General features: G+C 42.4%; 2 protein-coding genes across 2 annotated transcripts in view; one reads left to right on the forward strand and one right to left on the reverse strand.

Annotated features, from left to right (window-relative positions):
- The first annotated feature begins 88 nt into the window (after window positions 1-88).
- On the forward strand, window positions 89-1,456 carry NEUROG2 (neurogenin 2). Its single transcript, XM_088133267.1, is given in 3 exon segments — window positions 89-646; window positions 649-682; window positions 684-1,456. Coding segments are annotated over 3 exon segments (1,011 nt in total). The 5' UTR covers window positions 89-375; the 3' UTR covers window positions 1,390-1,456.
- A 13,894-nt stretch (window positions 1,457-15,350) lies between these two features.
- Window positions 15,351-18,220, reverse strand: part of ALPK1 (alpha kinase 1) — a 72,132-nt gene continuing 69,262 nt past the window's right edge. The window contains exon 16 of the mRNA XM_088132972.1: window positions 15,351-16,314. The gene's annotated coding sequence lies outside the window, so the exon portion shown is untranslated. The remainder of the gene's footprint in view (window positions 16,315-18,220) is intronic.

The following is an 18,220-nucleotide window of genomic DNA, read 5'->3' on the forward strand; positions in this document are numbered from 1 at the left end:
CTCCTGGCCACGGATACTGCGGGGAAGGCGAGGCGAGGCGAGGCGAGGCGCGGCTCGCTCCAAAGACAACCCGCGCTGATTTCTGCAATGCCTTGCCGAGCGGGGTGGCTGGAAAGCGAGGCGCCTCTTTGGTTAGCTCATGCTCGTGACCTTAAACCTTGCAAGCAAATCCGAGGCAGGGGAGTGGTTCGTGTTCCCAAAGTGATCCGTCCGAAGACCCCGAGAGTTGGACGGGAGACTTTAAAGCGCTCAGGAGTCCGCGGACTCTGAAGCTTAGCTCTGTGTGTGCGTGTGCGTGGCTGTGCGTCGTCGCTACCTTGGCTGTGGCGTTGATGTCTATACTATGAATGCTATGGAAGAGTTTCGCACGGGCGTATGGTAGATGTGGACAGGACTCTCGAGCGAGACGCGCCACCAGCTTTCCGTTGTAAGAAGAGCGAAACTGACCCAGCCGCGCCCGGGTGCACTCCTACACGCGCCTGCCTCCTTGGAGCGCTTCGGGTGGGGTGCGAAGGGATGCTCCCCGAGAAGCTCCAACTGCCTTTCCTCGAGGTGACCGCTTCTCTGGTTTTGTGTTCTTACAGGATGTTCGTGAAACCGGAGACCCTGGAAGTGAAGGAGGAAGAAGGGCTCCTTGACACCCGGTCCGTGCCTCCTCCTCCTCCTCCTCCTCCTCCTCCTCTTTCTTCCTCTTCCTCCCTCGCGCCTTTCTCGTCGGGCTCCGAGGGGGAGGACGACGAGGAAGAAGAGCCGTCCCACCTCCTGTCGCCCTCGGTTTCAGCGCCCGAGGCGGCCGTGAAAGCGGCGGAGCACGCGCGCCTGCCCCATCTCGGCTTGAGACGGCACGACTGTAAGAGGCGCTCCGGCCGGGCGCGAAACGCCTCCCGCCTCACCAAGACGGCCGAGACGGTCCAGCGGCTCAAGAAGAGCCGCCGCCTGAAGGCCAATAACCGCGAGCGGAACCGGATGCACAATCTGAACGCGGCGCTGGATGCCCTGCGGGAGGTGCTGCCCACTTTCCCGGAGGACGCAAAACTGACTAAGATCGAGACGCTGCGCTTCGCTCACAACTACATCTGGGCGCTCACCGAGACGCTCCGCTTGGCCGACCATTGCGGAGGCGGCGGAGCTGCCGCCGCCGCCGCCGCCGCCGCCGCCGCCGCCTTCTCGGAAGCAGTGCTGGGCAGTATAAGCGGCGGCGACGGCCACGGCATTTCTCCCGCCTCCTCCTCGAGCTCCTGGAGCTGCACCACCAGCCCCGCTCCTTCGGCCAGCTCCTCCGCTTACAGCTGCACTTTGTCGCCCTCCAGCCCGGGCAGCTCCGCCTCGGAGTTGGACTTCTGGCCCCCGGAAAATGCCGGCTACGTGCTGTCCAGAGACTTAATCTGACGCCCGCTCGCTTCCCACCCGTCCCTTCCCGGGTGGGCCGGAGAGTGGTTAGGCTAACCGTAGCCGGCCAGCAGCAGCGACCCCACGATTCGACTCCCGGAAAAGCTCAGCCGGTTTTACCGGACCGGGCTGGGGTGCGCAGCAAGCAGCGCTTGAGGCGGATCCCGGTGGAGCGCCTGATGCCTGGGACGCCTGGCTGCAGCCCTCCGCGGGCCTTCCGCTCTGCGTGTCTTCCTCTCCCCAGCAGTGTCCGTCCGACTTCAGCGGTGCCTGGCCCTGGTGGCGTCTGCTTGTTTCCCATTGCCAGCCCAGCGGCTGTGGGAATCACACCTGTCAAACCAAACTTTCTGTCACTGCGATGTGCACTTTCCCACCACGTCTTTTGTTCGTTTTCTCTCTCTGCCTCCCCCGCTCACAGTGACATACATACCTCTTTCTCTTAGCTCTCCCTCTCCTAGCCAGCTGTCTCCTATGATTTATGCAGAGTGAAAAGGAGAGAAAGTGAAAAATTGGAGGGTGGTTTTGTTTATCCGTTGATTTGCTTGTTTAGATCGAGTTAGGAGGCGCTGCATAATTTGTAGGCATTACCCTGATTGAATGCAAGCGTGGAAATGTAGGGTGAACTCTATTCTAACAGGGGTGGGTGGGGGGTGGGGGGTGGGTGGGTAGAGAATATAGAATGGGGTGGGGTGAAGTAGGATGGGATGGACCGGGCTGAACCTGAAGAGGAGAGTCTCTTATGCATTATTTATCTCCACCTCTGATGGCTGGGAAATGCCTTTATCCTTTCAATAGACTAAAAATACAGACAGAAAAACATCAAAGAGAGCATAAACTGTAATTAGCCACACACTTTTGCTTTTATTTATTGTAAAGGAAATAACTTTTTTTGTAAGAAATGAGGGAAGGGGGAAGAGACACAGATATATTTTTGTATATTTTACAGAGTTTATTCTAGTATGTATTTACAGTCAGAGAGCAGGGAGGTGGTTCTTAAAAATAAAACATATATAAATAAAAATATATAATTTTTCATGAGATGCAATTGTGGCTATCTGTGGCTTTGCTAACAGGCTGAACATTATTTCTGAGTTGTGACTGCTTTAGTCGATGTTCTTTGCCTACAGTCTTGGATGTAAATCCTAATGAATATAGAATTTCTCTTTTACTTATGTACTTTGCTAACAGTGCCTCACAGATCAGTTTTGAGGTATGCCTTTTTTAGAATCAATGAGATTAATTCCAACATGAGTGTAAAACTATCCAAAGTGGCATAAAGCAAGGTGTAGTTGTAGTCCCTTTGTTTTAAGTCAGTAGTAAAACTTTCACTTCTTTATTTAAGTGAAGTGTACACCTTACTGTGTAGACAGGGAGAACATAATAGAGATGACATCTGGAGAAGGTTTTCACTTCCTGATCAAGCAGAAAAAAACCAATTGTTAATTGTTTTTAAATTGTTTTATTATAGAAAGAACAACATTTGCTGTTCAAGAATATTATTCAGCCTAGTTCTTAAATAATTAAACCATGTCCGCAGGAAATAATAATCTTCAGTCTTTCCCTTACATTGATGGACAGTCCTTTCATAAACAAAAAATGAACACTTTTCTATAATCCAAGATTGCAAGTGAGGGGTTGTACTGTCTTTCCCACGCTGAAGACTGATCTTCTGGGCTGCCCTCCATGCTTGATAAATCCATAATTCTTCATATAGTGATCAGTTTCAAGTTTTGGGTATATAATTAAGAGCCTAAGCCATTCCAGCTCTTTATTCCAGAGTTCTTGTACATAACTAATACCCACTTTACTAATACTCCTTATTTATAAAGCATGCTCTAGAGTTAGAAACATCTAAATCTCAGTCCTATACTAACAGCAAAACAGGAGTTTGTGACAGCGCTAACAATAGCCTGAATCATAATCCAGTACAGATACCTGGAACTGTTTCATAAGAAAGATAGAATATTTGTGATAAATCAATTCTACATGATAGAAAGTAAATGGATTCAGACAAATTTTCCCTTGTTTATTTCAGTAATGGTGCAACCCTTTATTCCAAAGTAAGTCCCAGTAACTCATTAAACCTTACTCTTGAGTTTAAGGATTGTGTCTTAACTTAGGATAATACTGAAATGGAAGTGACTTTAGTTAAGGATCAAGTGGTTACTCCTAGTGAGCTACACTGATACCTGAAAGCAGCTTAACATGATTCAAAGCATGTTCTGCAGGGCATCACTTTTAATTGATTGCATTGCACTTTTGTAAAGTGGAAAGGCAATGGCATTTGAGGAGTAGAAACAAATCCACCCATGTAAAAATACATACACCGCTGGGGAAGGGGGGTAGGCAAACATTTTATTGTTCATTTGATTAGGAAAGTTGTAACATGGTCAAAATATAGATTTCCCTTTTTTATGATATGTGGATATACACAAAATCGAATGTTCAGATTTATACTATTCTGTACTTACCATAAATACAGAGAAATCCATGGAGGAACAATTCTTCATCCTTGCAATACAATCTTATCCATGGCTACTTCAAGTTTTATTAATGTTCACTTCCAAATAAATGGATATAGAATCATAGTATTTACCACTATGTTCATGCAGCAAAGCAATAATGGTTTTAATCCTAGTGTTAAACAAGCCAGAGTTGCTTGGTTCACATATAGTATTATACCAGAAATCATGGTTTATAAACCACAATAATTAGGTTCACATATCACACTGGGCTCAAACAATATTATGATGTAATCTAATATATGAACTAAGGAACTGCCTATATGTGTGAAACAAGATAGATTAAAACATAATAATGCATACTTACATTATTATGCACACTTTCCTGGGAGTAAAACCTACAATAATAAATGGAATTTACATCTGAGTAGACCTACATATTTAGGCTGAATGCTAATGTTTTAAAACTCACATTACAATACAATAGCTACCTCCATTCCATTTAGTGGTTCTCTGGAATTCACCTGCAGCAGAATCAAATGCATGCTTTACTCAGAAATAATCCTCAGTGTGTTAAACGAGTTAATTTTCAAGCAAGAATGCAGATTCTGTAGCATGTTGATACAATTTTAAAAAGAGGTAGAAGAAATCCATTACACACTGTTATTGGCTAGAGACAATGAGCCAAGTTAAGGACAGTGTGTATTTCTTTGCTGGATTTATATCCCACTGTTCCACTAGCCAAGATCATTTCAGGTGGCTAAAAAACAAAATCTCCAATTTAATTTCAAATACTGTATAGTTAAAAACATAAAACATTTTTCAAACTATAAAGGGCATTAATTGCCCAACTCAATTAGATCGGCCCCTCAAAAACAACCTGCGCTCTTAATATTCCTTAAATAGCAGTGATTCCCCCAGAAAAATACCAGGGAGAAAGAGTTAATCTAAGCTCCTTGGGTTGACATAGAATGTCACAGGAGCAGGTCTTCTGGGATTGAGTTCACCCAAGGTGCTAAACAGAAATGTAGTTTTTCTTGCTTGTGGCTTAGCATCTTGGGTAAACCAGTGTGCCTAGCAAACCATGATTTAGTGGTTTAGTATTTACTAAGCTTTGACACTTGTGAGATTAGTAAACCATGATAAGAAGATAAAGCTTCTTGATGTGCGAAGCAAGGGCTGGCTGTGTGCCTCACATACAGGTAATTCTCCAGCTATCCAGCTGGAGCCAGTCAAAAAGAAGGAGCGGTATGGACAGGGTGGGGCAAAGGAAGTCTACTCGTCTGCCTTTCTTCACTCAGCTTTATCCCTTTGGAATGGGCTGAGTGACAGTCAGCAGACGTGCATCACGGGGGGCTTGTCTCAGCACGCGAGAACTGCCTAAGGGGAGCCCACCCCTTGCGGGAGGCAGCCAGTGCTGTCACCCAGCAGCCACGACAGAGACAGGGATCCAGAGGGCAGAAGGAAGGAAGTCCTTTACGGTACTAAGGAGGAAGTGAGAGTGAATGTCTAGAGATGCAATATTCATGTGTCTGTGGTAGTAAATGGGCATGTTGAGCTTCTTTCTCTTACTTTTTCTCTTTTGGCCTACTAAAGCAGAGATTACTGCATATTCACCTCACATCTGAGCAAAGTTTAGAATTACAGATTAAATGGAACACCTTATCCAGCAGTTCTGTATTCATGCACTGCACTAAGCAAGGTATGGGATTTTTAATCCACAACTGACTGGGATGGCAGCAGAGGGGAAAGCACAAACTACTGTTAGAAATCAGAGTGACTGAATTTACCCAACACTGTTGGGTTAGTAAAGCTGTTTCTTCACTAGTGGTTTGTAGGTCCTCCAGAATCATCCACCCATATAACAGTAATGAGGATAGGCTTTATATGGCCCCATTAATGGTTAGGTAATAGTAACAGACACTTTAAATCACAACTGAAAAAAGAGCCTAAGCCAAACTGCAGTTTGTGTATCCAACCAACTTGTGTGTTACTGGGTTGGCATAGATTGCAACCCTACAAGTACCTATACAATAGGGCTTCTGAGTAGGATCATGATATTAGTTTAAGAAATCATTCTCATAAACTGAAGGGGAAAGAAAAAGAATCAGATCTGGATAATATTTGGATGGGAATCCAGCAAGAAATGCTAGGGCTGTACGCCAGACTGCGATGGCAAAATGTGCAGGAAGAAGACTATGGCAACCACTTCTATATTGTTGCCAAGAAAACTACTTACCTCCAGGGAGACTTTACCTTCTCAAACAAATAAGTACCAAGAGTGATCAAGTGCTCATCAGTCATCTCCCTCTCTCTCTCTGAAGTTAAGAAGGCGGGATGTTTCACAATACTGCAAGTCTTCTGTTCTTTAAAAACCATAGCGCTTGCCTTTTAAAAAATAACACCCATGGAATGGGAACTTTGAACATCTTTCAGACCTGCTGTCAAAAATGTATCTACAATCTGTGGGAAAACAAATGAGACCATAAATTATTGGGGCAGATGGGCACAAGGGTGTCTGAAGGGTGATAGGATGAAAAAGTCAAGATGGCAGAGAGGTGACAGTGTGATCAAAGTCCCACCCTTTTTTAACATGTGTCACGCACATAAAAAAACAGGCAGGACTTTAATTGCATGGTGGCCTCCATCATCTTGATTCTTTTGACCCTCCTCTGGGGACACCTCTGGGAAGGGATGGGCCTGAAGACTAAGCTTAGGCTGAGTCGTGTTCCAGTTCTGCATATGCTTAGCAATGAAGGCTCTTTTCTCTGTATTTTAATATTTGCATTAAATAAAGTAATACATAAATAAAAACCTGCATTTAAAAAGATTCCAGGTGGCTTTATCAGATTAAAATACAATAAAATGCAAAGACTATCTCAAGATAAATTTGATTCCTATTGACTATATGGATAGGCCCATGTAATTTTCTTTGGCAATAATATGGGAGCAGCTTGCTATAACCTTCTTGTGGGATGTTTTTTCAACTTCATACCTTTGGTGAGACCTGAAAAGCTAAGCAAAGTTGGATCTGGATAATCATTTCATGGGAAAGCATTAGGGAATCCCACAGCTGTACACCAAACAGGAAAGTTGAAATGGCAAAGCATATCTGCCCAGAAAACTACATGGAACAAGTTTTCACTAACTTTAGAAATAACATACCTCATTAAACATGCAACAAACAAAACAGCAAATAAAAAAAACAGGTAGAAAAGCAGCAGAACCAATGCTGAAAGTGGAACTTTCACAAGACTAATTAGGGGTGCTTAAAAATAAAGCTTTTATCTAGTGTCAGAAATATGATAAAAAGATGTTAAAAGGTTCTCTTAACATCCTGCAGTGAAGTATCACCACCTGCTTTATTTCACAAGGCATTATTTCTGCCCCAAAGCTACTCCAATAGTACTAATTTATCTGTCCCCCTGTTATTTCATAGACTGACTAATGTTCAAAATCCAATATTTAATTTGGCACACTTGAATTTATCCTGCTATTCCTATCAAGGGCTGGATCCACACTTCCTATTAATTTTCTGTGTCTTGTGATAAAACTGAGGTTGCTTTTGCATTATGGACAATACAAAGAACAGAACAATTATTATGGGTGAATAAAAAGATACCAAACTAAAGCAGATCCAGAAGCAGGAGGGAAAGGACAAGAAAGTTAAGGTGCTAGTTTTTTGCTGGAAAAATGCAATGTTTTCCAAAATAAATATTCTAATTGTTATTGTGATGATAAGTGTTGAACAGCAAGTTTGGTGGTATAATTGTGATTTCATTTATAGAAAGTGCTGTAGCTCTTCCAGCATTTAAGCATATGCCATTTTGCTCTCTCCGTTTATGTTTAATTCTTTGAAGGTAGTTGATTTCTGCCTAGAAGAACAGAATTAGCTACACTTCTTCCACAAAGGCAGTCCTCCTTTCATATGAAAAATTGGGGTAGATTAGACTATTTTGAAAGCTTACCCACACTTTTGTTCCCTCATGATTAGTCCTAATAAGGACATTAACCAACTATGGATTTTCATTTTTTTTCCCTCATGAGCCAGAAGACAGATGAATTATAGAGGGATGAATTAAGAGCCATATTTGTCATAGAAACAGCATGAAAATTAACATAAATTTTGAATTAATTCAACTTAATTGTTTTTGGGAGGTCTTATCTAGGAACTTTATTTATGTGTGTTACTTAATAGTAGAGCATGGCAGCAAAAACTTGAAACTTGAGGCAAGCAGCATAAAACTAACACATAATGTGCAAACTTAGAGCAAGCAAACATCAGTGAAAAGCTACTTCAAATGTGATTTGTTCACCTTGATAAGAGGCTCCATCTGATCTTCATTCAGATCATTCATCACCAGCACCACAACTATTGTCTTCGTCATTTTTATTCTGGCCCTTTTCCTTTTCTTCCTTCTCCACACTGCATATCCAGGGTACACTTTTTTTGCAATCTCTGGATATCAACACCTGGAAATCATTAGTTGGCAGCCAATTCTCAAGCATCCATTAAATAAAATGTGCAGCTCATGAATCTATCTATTGGATTGGATCCCGGAAGTAGGAGAGAATGAGAGAGAGATGCCTGTAAAAAGAGAATTAATGAAATTAGGTTAGCTCCATAAAACCCCCACCTTTTCAGCCTTGGGCTAGAAGTGATCAGCTCTATTGTTTCCTAGCCAAGTAGGGGGTTTATTGTGTGATAAATAATTCTCCCCTCTCCCACCCTTTTAAAAGTGCTTATTTGCATAATCACTGCTTTGATGTAACAGCAATCTGAGGCTGAGAAGTCCAAATCTTGCAGTTGGCTAGAAGGGACAAAACAAGAGGCAATCTTTCACTACCGTGACAGTGTGTGGGGCTGTGTCAGGACCAGCTTTACACTTTGTAGGAGAGAGAAAGAAGGAGGAAAAAAGAAGAGTGTCCCTTTTAATAATTAAACTCCAGGAATACCAGAGGGACAAGTTGTTCTCTCTTTTTAGCTAAGAGCTAGGTGAAGGTATGATTTTCCTTCCCAATTTCTCTCTCAAAAGGACGCTTACAAGGAACTTAATATGATTTTGGTTTATCCCGTATTAAAGACAGAAGCATTCATTCATAAATCTATAAATTAAAGTTTTAGGTACAACCCATGGTAAAGTACATCTAAACTTGGTGAAATCAATGAGATTTAAGAGTTTTGCACAGTGTTCCAACTCTGCACATGCATTTGACACTGAGCTACAAAACTGTACATCGTTATAAATTAGTTGTTACCTTTTTTTACTGGGGTAGACTGATGTCAGAAATCAGGGGAGTGAAATAATTAAGATGAATAGAGCAATCCAGTAACCAAGTTTATAGCGTTTGGATGGATAGTGAAGTCTTTTGACATACTCAGTGTCCTGCTGATGGCAGATTAGCAGATAGTAAGTGAAGATCTAGAGATGTTTGCATTATGGTGGTTGTTTTTATAAAATGTGTTCCTCCTCTCTCTTTTCTGTTGCACTGGTTTAAATACTTTACACTGTCCAACCACCTCTACATCTCCCTTTGAAATTTCCTGAAGATTTCTGAACCCTAGGAAAAGCCACTTGTAGAATTTGGTGGATACAGCATCACACTTCACTCTCTGCGATTAAATTTCCTCTTCTACCCTTGGAGAGGTAACCCAACAATTCTTTGGCTCTTGGGACCCTGTTCCAAAAGCTTCTGGATTTACAAACTTAAATTATTGATTGCCTAGATATGGTCTGATTCCCACATGAACTTTCAGAGGCCATAAATCACTATCATCATCTATAGAAATAAGAAGTATCTAAGGTGGGTTTTTTTTCCAATCAGGTGATAAATTTCATTTCTAAACAGTTAAAGCATCCACTTATTTAGACTCTTCAGTATGGTATCTTTGCAGTTTTACAATATTCAACTGTAGTTCAATGAAGTGGATCACTATTAGGCTATAACTTGGTTAAGAAATAATCAAGTATCAGTTAATTGCCTATTGAGGGTTCATTTCAAACAAATGAAAAATCACTCTTAACAGAAGTTTAAAAAATGAGGATATAGTGTAATCTTTTAATGCACATTCCTAATGACAACCACAGCAAGATCTTTATACTAAACTATAGAGGACTTAATATATTTATTTCAGTAATTTGAATTCTGTAAAGGAAGAGTCAATATTGTTAGTTTCATTTTGCCATAAAGGAACTTGTTGTTGTTGTTTAGTCGTTAAGTCGTGTCCGACTCTCCGTGACCCCATGAACCATACTGCGCCAGGCCTTCCGGTCCTTCACTGCCTCCCTGAGTTTGCTCAGTTTCATGCTCAAAAGGAACTTGGGCCAGGTCCAAGTCCCATCCTTTTCCTTGCCATTGTCAGTATTGGCTTTTTTTCTTCTCATAGGTCTAACCTGCCCAAATGCTGAGAGGAAGACTACAAGATGCTGCTGTATCCCTGAAGGAGTCCAGTTTTCCTGCTTGGAGAAGGCAGGTGAACTGTGTGTAGTATTAGGAGGCCTGGGGGGTCACCAACAGACCTTTCACAGAGGGTAAACTCCAGCAGATGCCCTACAATGCAGCTACTTTGACAATGGTTAACTGAGATGCCGAAAAGTAGTAACTTATCAAAAGCCATCTGGAAAGTTTATGGATTGAATAATGTTTGAACAGGGGGGCCAGTAGTTTACAAGCCACTGAATTATACCAGAGGGATGAGGAAAATGTTTGTTTTGTTACTCCAAACATAATGGCACCAATACAAGGCTATTGAGTGTGCTTAAACCAGAAGGGAGATAGCGTGGCTTCAGTGGGGTTAGCTTTTGATGGGGCTGGGAAAATTGGAACTTTGACTCATAATGATTGAGAGTGAGACCTGTTTGCACAGATTATTGCCCACTTTTATATCAGTCTTTGCCATTAGCAAAATAGATTTCCTTGGCTTTGCTCAGATCTAAAAAATAGACATTTTATCTCTCCTTGAAAACATAGCCATAATTTTTTACTGCCTTCTAGTTACAGTATAGGCAAGTCTTTACAGAGCTAATGAAGAACAAATTTATTTGTTCAAAATATTTCTACTGAGGATGTTTGGCAAACATTTCTCCTCTGCCCACATGGATGGCCTTGTTTATTATTTATTTAAAATAGTTATATGCAGATTTTCAGATACAGTCTCTAAACCATGATGTAGCTTATTTGGCTTTGGTTTGTGCATTAAGCGAAAACCAGACATTGATAAACCAGTCACTGTGGCTTATAAGCAATCTGTGTTGAGAAACCCACAAAGGTTAGGACGCTTTCCATGTTGAGACCAGTGAGATATACACAGCTCAAATCATTCGAGACATTATTTTAATCTGCATATACAATTGGTTTCCCAGTAAAGTGAGAAAGAACCCGACCTAACAAAGTTTATTCTGGTATAGCTTTTCATTTCATCAAATGAAGATTTGCTGAAGTCTTTCTTCTGATTTCCTGTCCAGCACAGTAATAAAAAATGCTACTTACCTAAGAGGTATTTCTTAGTAAGCAACATAAGTCTACATTTATAGAGTTGGAGCAACTGGGTTCCACAAGAATGTTAATGCTGTGCTATGTAATGTGCTGTGTAAAAAAGACAACAAATGGACAACTATCCATCCAAAATAAGTCAGGCAAAGTAAAAGCTGCTTGTTTCCATAGCAGCTCTTTGCCATAAAAGCTTAATTTCTCCTGACAAAAAGGTCATCTTCCTTGAAAACATCTTTATGATCCCTGTGTGTATTGTGCTTTTAGTATAAAAGCATCTCTATGCTATCAATGCTCAACTGGCAGTTCTATGTCTCTCAAGGGGGTTTATTGCCCTCCTTGGCATAAGAATAGCATTGAGAAGCCAAACCTAGTGCCAGTGTGACAAAGGCTAACCCCAAGGGCCTGTGTTTGCTTTCTCTGGGATAATGCATACTTCTCAGAGCATAGCACCATAATTAAAAAGAGTGTTCCTGACACACAACCATAATTTGGCTGTGTAATCTTAAACAAAGATATTTTCCCTGCCTCTTCTGGATGAATGTCTTACAACAAAGGCAGAAGCTACATGGATTATTATGGTGGTTGATCAGCTGTTCCTCCCTTAATTTTCTGTCATTGATCACAACACAAAATTAAATGCAAGAAGCCAAACATCAGAGCCACAGGGGGATCGAAATTCTTTGCCCCTTTAAGTTTTGTGGCCATTGAAAGGGAAATGCAATGAAGCTTCAAAAAGAGGAAAGAATATATCTCTGTAAAAAGCATCTGTTTATACTCATGAAAATTTAAAAGTAATATAGGTGGTTTCCAGTTACTTGTAATTTAAAGAGTAATACACTGCCACTTAGGAAATAATCCTATAGTTTCTGGGACAGTGTTTAAAGAGTCATATGATATGTTGGTTTTCAGGGTTGGGAAATCCCTACGTTGGAAAGATCTGGAGTGGATGTGGTGAAGGTGAGCAAGAGAACTTTGGATCTCAGCCTTCTACTGCATGTTGAAATGGAAGAAAAATATACACCAGCTGTAGAGCTGGTCTAAATTTATTCTCTCCTATTCAATCTCCTACTTGGAAATCACAGTTTCAGTACAATCTTGATGTGAAATTAATGATGTTGAAGATACCGTTAAGGAGGCAGAATGAAGAAGTGGCTGTGGAAATAAATATCAATCTTCTACTGATACAGTTTTGAACATCCAGACTTTTTGGAACTGGTTCAATGATCATTCAGAGTAAAGAACACTTAAATGTGCCATGTGATTAATGCTGTCTACTTTGTTACATTATTAGCACTGTAGCTTAAAAACAAGGAAACAATTCTCACAAATTCTTGGATGGTGGTCATCCAAAACCTGTTGCTCTCCAATCAATTTTGGTTTCCAAGAGTATTTCTAGCATATGCTTACCATTAAGGCTGCCAAAATCCATGGGACCACTAGTTGACAACAAACAGTTTGGAATTTTAGATATCTCTTTGCTTCCATCTAGTGTTCATATGAATATTTTTCAGCCCGTATGTGATAGCCCTACCACCATAGCTTTTCCCAACTTGGCAGTCTCCAGATATGGTGGCACCTACACTGAAAGTTCCTAGCCAACATGAATAATTCTGGCAAATTTATGTCCCAGTGTCTCTGGAAAGTATCAGATTGAGGAAAGCTGCTTTACCACCACACACCACTCAAACCATCCAAAAGCGTGATGAGAAGAAAACTACAGTCACTTTAAATCTCATAATTCTGATGTACTAACATGGATTTTGGTACTTTTTGCAAATCAGAAAGTTGTCACTGAATTTTGATGGTGTAATCTTTGGAGCCCCTCAAAGTCACTAAAATATGATTGGGCCATGCACATAATCCAATGATGATTGTAAAATCATCATTTATAATCCAGTCCTTGTAAAATATTTATATCCTACCTCTGTTCTAGAGAGTTCTAGGATTTCTATGAAACAGTGCTATTATACCATGGCTTGAAATCACATAAAGTTAATCTTTGCTGCTACTGAATGCCAGATCAGTTTGTAATAAGGCTCCCCTCATCTGTGATCTGATTGTGGATGAGAGGGCTGATCTGGCATGTATTACCGAGACCAGGCTGAGTCCTGAAAGGGGTTGGGGTTGCCCTTTCTGAAATTTGCCCAGCTGGGTTTCGAGTGTAGCATCAACTGTGTCTCTGGGGCAGAGACTGTCATCAGGGAAACCTTATGGCTTTCAGGGGCCCTGCCCCACAGGTCCCCGGTTGTGAGACCCTGTTACTTAAGTTAGGCTCTAGGGATCAGTTGGGATTGTTGCTGTTGTACCAACCTCCCTGCCTGGGCTCCTTGACACCATTTCTGGGTTGGCAGTGGAGTTCCCCAGACTTATGGTTCTGGGGAACTTTAATCTGCCTTCCCTGGGAATGGGGTCTGAAGTGGCATGGGAGTTCATGGCTTCCATGACTGCCATGGGCCTATCCTAGGTCATGCAGAGCCTGATTCGGGAAAGTGGTCACGCTCCAGATTTGGTGATCCTGTTGGAGCAGTGGCAATGTAATCTGAAATTGGGGGAGCTTTTGGTGTCCCTTTTGTCATGGTCAGATCATGTCCTGATTTCCATGAGTTTCTCTTGCACCACTACCCACAGGGAGGTTGGACCTATTAGATTGGTCTGCCCCCGGCGACTGATGGACTCTGACCCAATTTCAGAGGGAGCTGGGGGCTATCCCTGTTGGTCTGCTGCACGGTCCATTCAAGGCCCTGGTTGCCACTTGGAATAAGGGGGCAGCTGAGGCCTTGGATTGGATCGCAACCATGCAACCTCACTCCTCTTGGGGATCCCAGCATTCTCCATGGTTTACAGAGGAACTGTGGGAGATGAAATGGGAGAAGAGACGTTTAGAGCGTCACTGGTGCTCAACAAAGGACACACTCGACTGGACACAGGTTAGAGACACTATTAAGGCCTACCTCATGGGAGTAAAGGCGGTGAAGTGCCAGTACTTCTCTGCCCTTATTGCATCTGCAGAGTGCTGCTCTGCAGCCCTGTTTTGGGTGACACGGGCCCTTCTAGGTAAGGGGGGCATGGAGAACCTCTTACAGGGATGTGCAGAGGAATTTGCTTAGCACCTGTTGGATAAAATCTCTTGGATTCGTTCCCAATTGGATGCTGGCCTTGTTGTAGGTCCAGAGGAGATGCCTGGGGAGAAGTCTTGACTGGTTATCTGGGAATGGTTTGAACTTGTTGGACCTGAGGAAGTGGACAGGGTCCTCAGGACTGTGAGCTTGGCCACCCACTCCTTAGATCCATGACCCTCCTGGCTTGTTAAAGCAGCCTGGGAGGTGTTGTGTGAGTGGGTTCAGGCGGTGGTTAATTCTTCTTTGAGTGAGGGGGTTGTTCCTTCACCTCTTAAAGAGGCCATGGTTCATCCTCTCCTCAAGAAGCCATCACTCAACCCCACTATACTGGACAATTTTTGTCCAATATCTCACCCCCCTTGTCTGGGAAAGGTGACAGAGAATGTGGTTGTGCAACAGCTTCAGAGGACCTTGGAGGAAGCGGACTATCTGGATCCCTTTCAGTCAGGATTCAGACCTGGGGATGGGACAGAGATGGCATTGGTTGTGCCTCTGCATGACCTCTAGAGTGGGCAGGATGAGGGTAATGCATCCATCCTTGCCCTACTTGACCTCTTGGTGGCTTTCAATACCCAACCATGGTATCCTTCTGGATTGGCTCAGGATGGGGGGTGGGTGGCATGGTACTGTGCTGGTTTGCCTCCTTCCTTTGGGGTCAATTCCAGTCAGTGGTGATTGTTGAGGAGAAGTCCCGCCCTCGGCCCCTACTATGTGGGGAGCCACAGGGATTGGTGCTTTCTCCTCTCCTTTTTAACATCTACATGAGGCTGCTGGGTGAGCTCATCCGTTGCCATGGGGTGAGGTATCATTAGTATGCTGATGATAATTACATATCTCCACTCCTGGCGAATTAAGCGATGCTGTGAATGTCTTATCCTGGTGTCTGGAGGCTGTGAGGGTCTGGATGCTGAACTACAGGCTTCAGATGAACCCTAGCAAGACTGAGTGGCTGTGGTTTTTGGGGCCTGGTGGTTCGAGGGCTATGCCATCTGTGGTCCTGGATGGAATTGCACTACCCCAGACAGACCCAGTGCACAATCTGGGGGTCCTCCTAGATTCAGAACTCCTGCTTGAGCAGGTGGCAGTTGCGGCTAGGAGGGCCTTTGCACATCTCCATCTTGTGTGCCAGTTGTGCCTGTTTCTGGATCAGCAGGCCCTGCTCACAGTCACTCGCACCATAGTCACCTCCAGATTGGACTACTGCAATGTGCTCTACATAGGGCTGCCCTTGAAGAGTATCCAGAAGCTTCAGCTGGTTCAGAATGCAGTGGCATGGGTAGTTATGTACACTCTGAGAACAGCGCATGTTACATCTCTGCTCTGCGAGTTGCATTGGTTGCCAGTTTGCTTCGGTGCCCAATTCAAGGTGCTGGTTTTAACCTTCAAAGTCCTTCATGGCATAGGACCAGGCTATTTGAGGGACCACCTCTCCCTGGTTACATCAGTCCACCCCATCAGATCTCACAGAGAAGGCCTGCTGCAGGTACCATCAGCTGGGTACCTGTATTTGGCGGGTCCCAGGAAACGTGCCTTCTCTGCTGTGGCGCCTGCCTTATGGAATATCCTTCATCCTCAGATTAGATTAGTGCCATCCCTTTTGCTATTTCGAAAGGCCCTCAAGACCTGGTTATTTGATCAGGCCTGGGGCTCCAGGGAACTGGAGACCTATTTGGATGGCTCCATTGCTGAGGGGGCCATTTTTATTCTCCCTCTCCTATGGTTTGTATTTCTGGTTTTTACGGTATGTATTAATATGCTTTTATATTTCTTCTGTTGTTTTTATCTGTCTTTTCATCTGATTGTTGTTTGCCGCCCAGAGTTGCTTCGGTGAGATGGGCAGCTATATAAATCTGATAAATAAACAAAGAAACAAACAAATTAGTCATCCCTTGAATTGTAATGATTTGAATGGATTTACTCCTTAAATGTAGCTTAATCATTAATTTTATATAACTTTGCAAAAGGATAAACAACAATATAAGAAAATTTTCTTTGGTCTTAAAGTTATGCATGAAGTAAAGGTATGTATTAATTTAGATGAAGCAATTCTTTGTTTTTTGAGAGAAAAGGTGAGATGGGTCTTATAAAACATGGCATCTGCAATTTGAATTACTATTAGTATTAAGAGGCTGCGCGTGCACACACAACTGTGACTTGAGTAGTTGTGCCATGGGAATTCAGTGCACCATTTTTGTCCATCAGAAATTTCTTAGTTGATTCATCTAACCAAGATTATAAGGCTGCCAAACTCAACCAGTGTGACTCTTAATTATGCTAGCTCCAAGACAGATACAATTTGGGGGCCTTTTTGCAGGCATATCAGAGAATTAGTACACTTTAATATGCCAATGCATCAGCAATTTCTTTCTCTGCCAGTAGCATCATGGTATTTCTCTCCTAACTTATAAATACGTTCAGCCACCTTCCAAGAGAGTATAGGATTACTTCTCAAATTAGATGATTGATTTATGTATTTACAATATGTATGCCAACAAGTTTTTTTCCAGAAGACATTAGTATAATAGTAAACATTACGGAACATGGAAAAAGAAACTTTTTAAAAGACAAGATTGCTATTTTTTCTAAAAATAGTTTAGAAAAACCTTCTCCAACTTGGTGTCCCCCAAATTTCATTTTTATTCTGGTCCCCTCCAATTTTGGAGTATGTCCCCCCTCTCGCCAACATGGCAACCAGAAAGCTAATGCGATCCTTATCTTGAAAACATTTGCACACCCTTGGTTTCTAGGACTGAACCCTCAGGCTGCAACCCTAAACACATACTTAGTAGAAAGTAAATCCTATTTAGCATAGAGGGACTTAATTCCAAGTAAACATACTTTGGACTAAACTATGGAAATCTTGAGAAAGGCATTGCATGCACAATTCAGGCTAATGGGGGCTAGTGCACAGCAACACTTATTCTGCATTTGTTTGCATGACAGAAATGTGTATGGCACCAGCTCTATTCAGGCCATCTCCCTGTTCCTCAGAAGCTTATTTCTGCCTCTTCATGAAATACTTGATGATCGTCTGCCACACATTTGACTGAAGCTTCACTTGACAATGTCAACTGGCCTTCTGTTTCACTTGACTGAAGTAATCAGATAAACTCAGCGTGAAGGAATAAAACGGAGCCAGGAGCAAGGCTGACAGTTAAATGGAGGCTAAGCCTGTGTTTTCTAGGCAAGCGTCATCAGAGCCTTGTTGGGGAGATTTTGATGTGGTGGTGAGCAGCTTGGAACAGCTGCGCTCAACAGCACAATCACGCTGTTGAAGGGCAGAATGGAACTGTGTCCCCTAATCGTATTTTCTTAGATATGGACAATAATGTAGAGAATTCTGACCAATCAAGAAATTCAGAGCCAAAGAATACTCTCGTGCTTTGCCCTTTAAAATACATGAGCAGACCAAAACATTATTCTTATTCTCTAACTGGTAGTTTCCCAGTATCTTTTGCAAGCCAAAACTGATTTGTGGTATCTTTAACTGCCCCTCAGATTGTGAGGAACTGTCTGAATAAAAATATGTCTGAAGTTCCATTTTGCACTGACAATTAATCTGATGTGGCTTTTCCCAAGTGGCTTTTATTTTCCTTTTCTGGTTTTGTATTTGCTTAAACACTCCTGTCCTCCAGTTAGGCTATTATCTCACAGACTGGACTGAAAGAGTGGCTGAAGTGAAAGACTTCAAGATTTGCCATATAACTTTAGTTGCCCTTGTTGTATTTAAATAACTTTTCAACCATCTACCAATTA

The sequence above is a fragment of the Python bivittatus genome, unplaced genomic scaffold, assembly GCF_059951505.1.
Source record: "Python bivittatus isolate LINGU-HERP-01145 unplaced genomic scaffold, Pbiv_v1 ctg000070_np1212, whole genome shotgun sequence".
NCBI classification, from domain to species: domain Eukaryota; kingdom Metazoa; phylum Chordata; class Lepidosauria; order Squamata; family Pythonidae; genus Python; species Python bivittatus.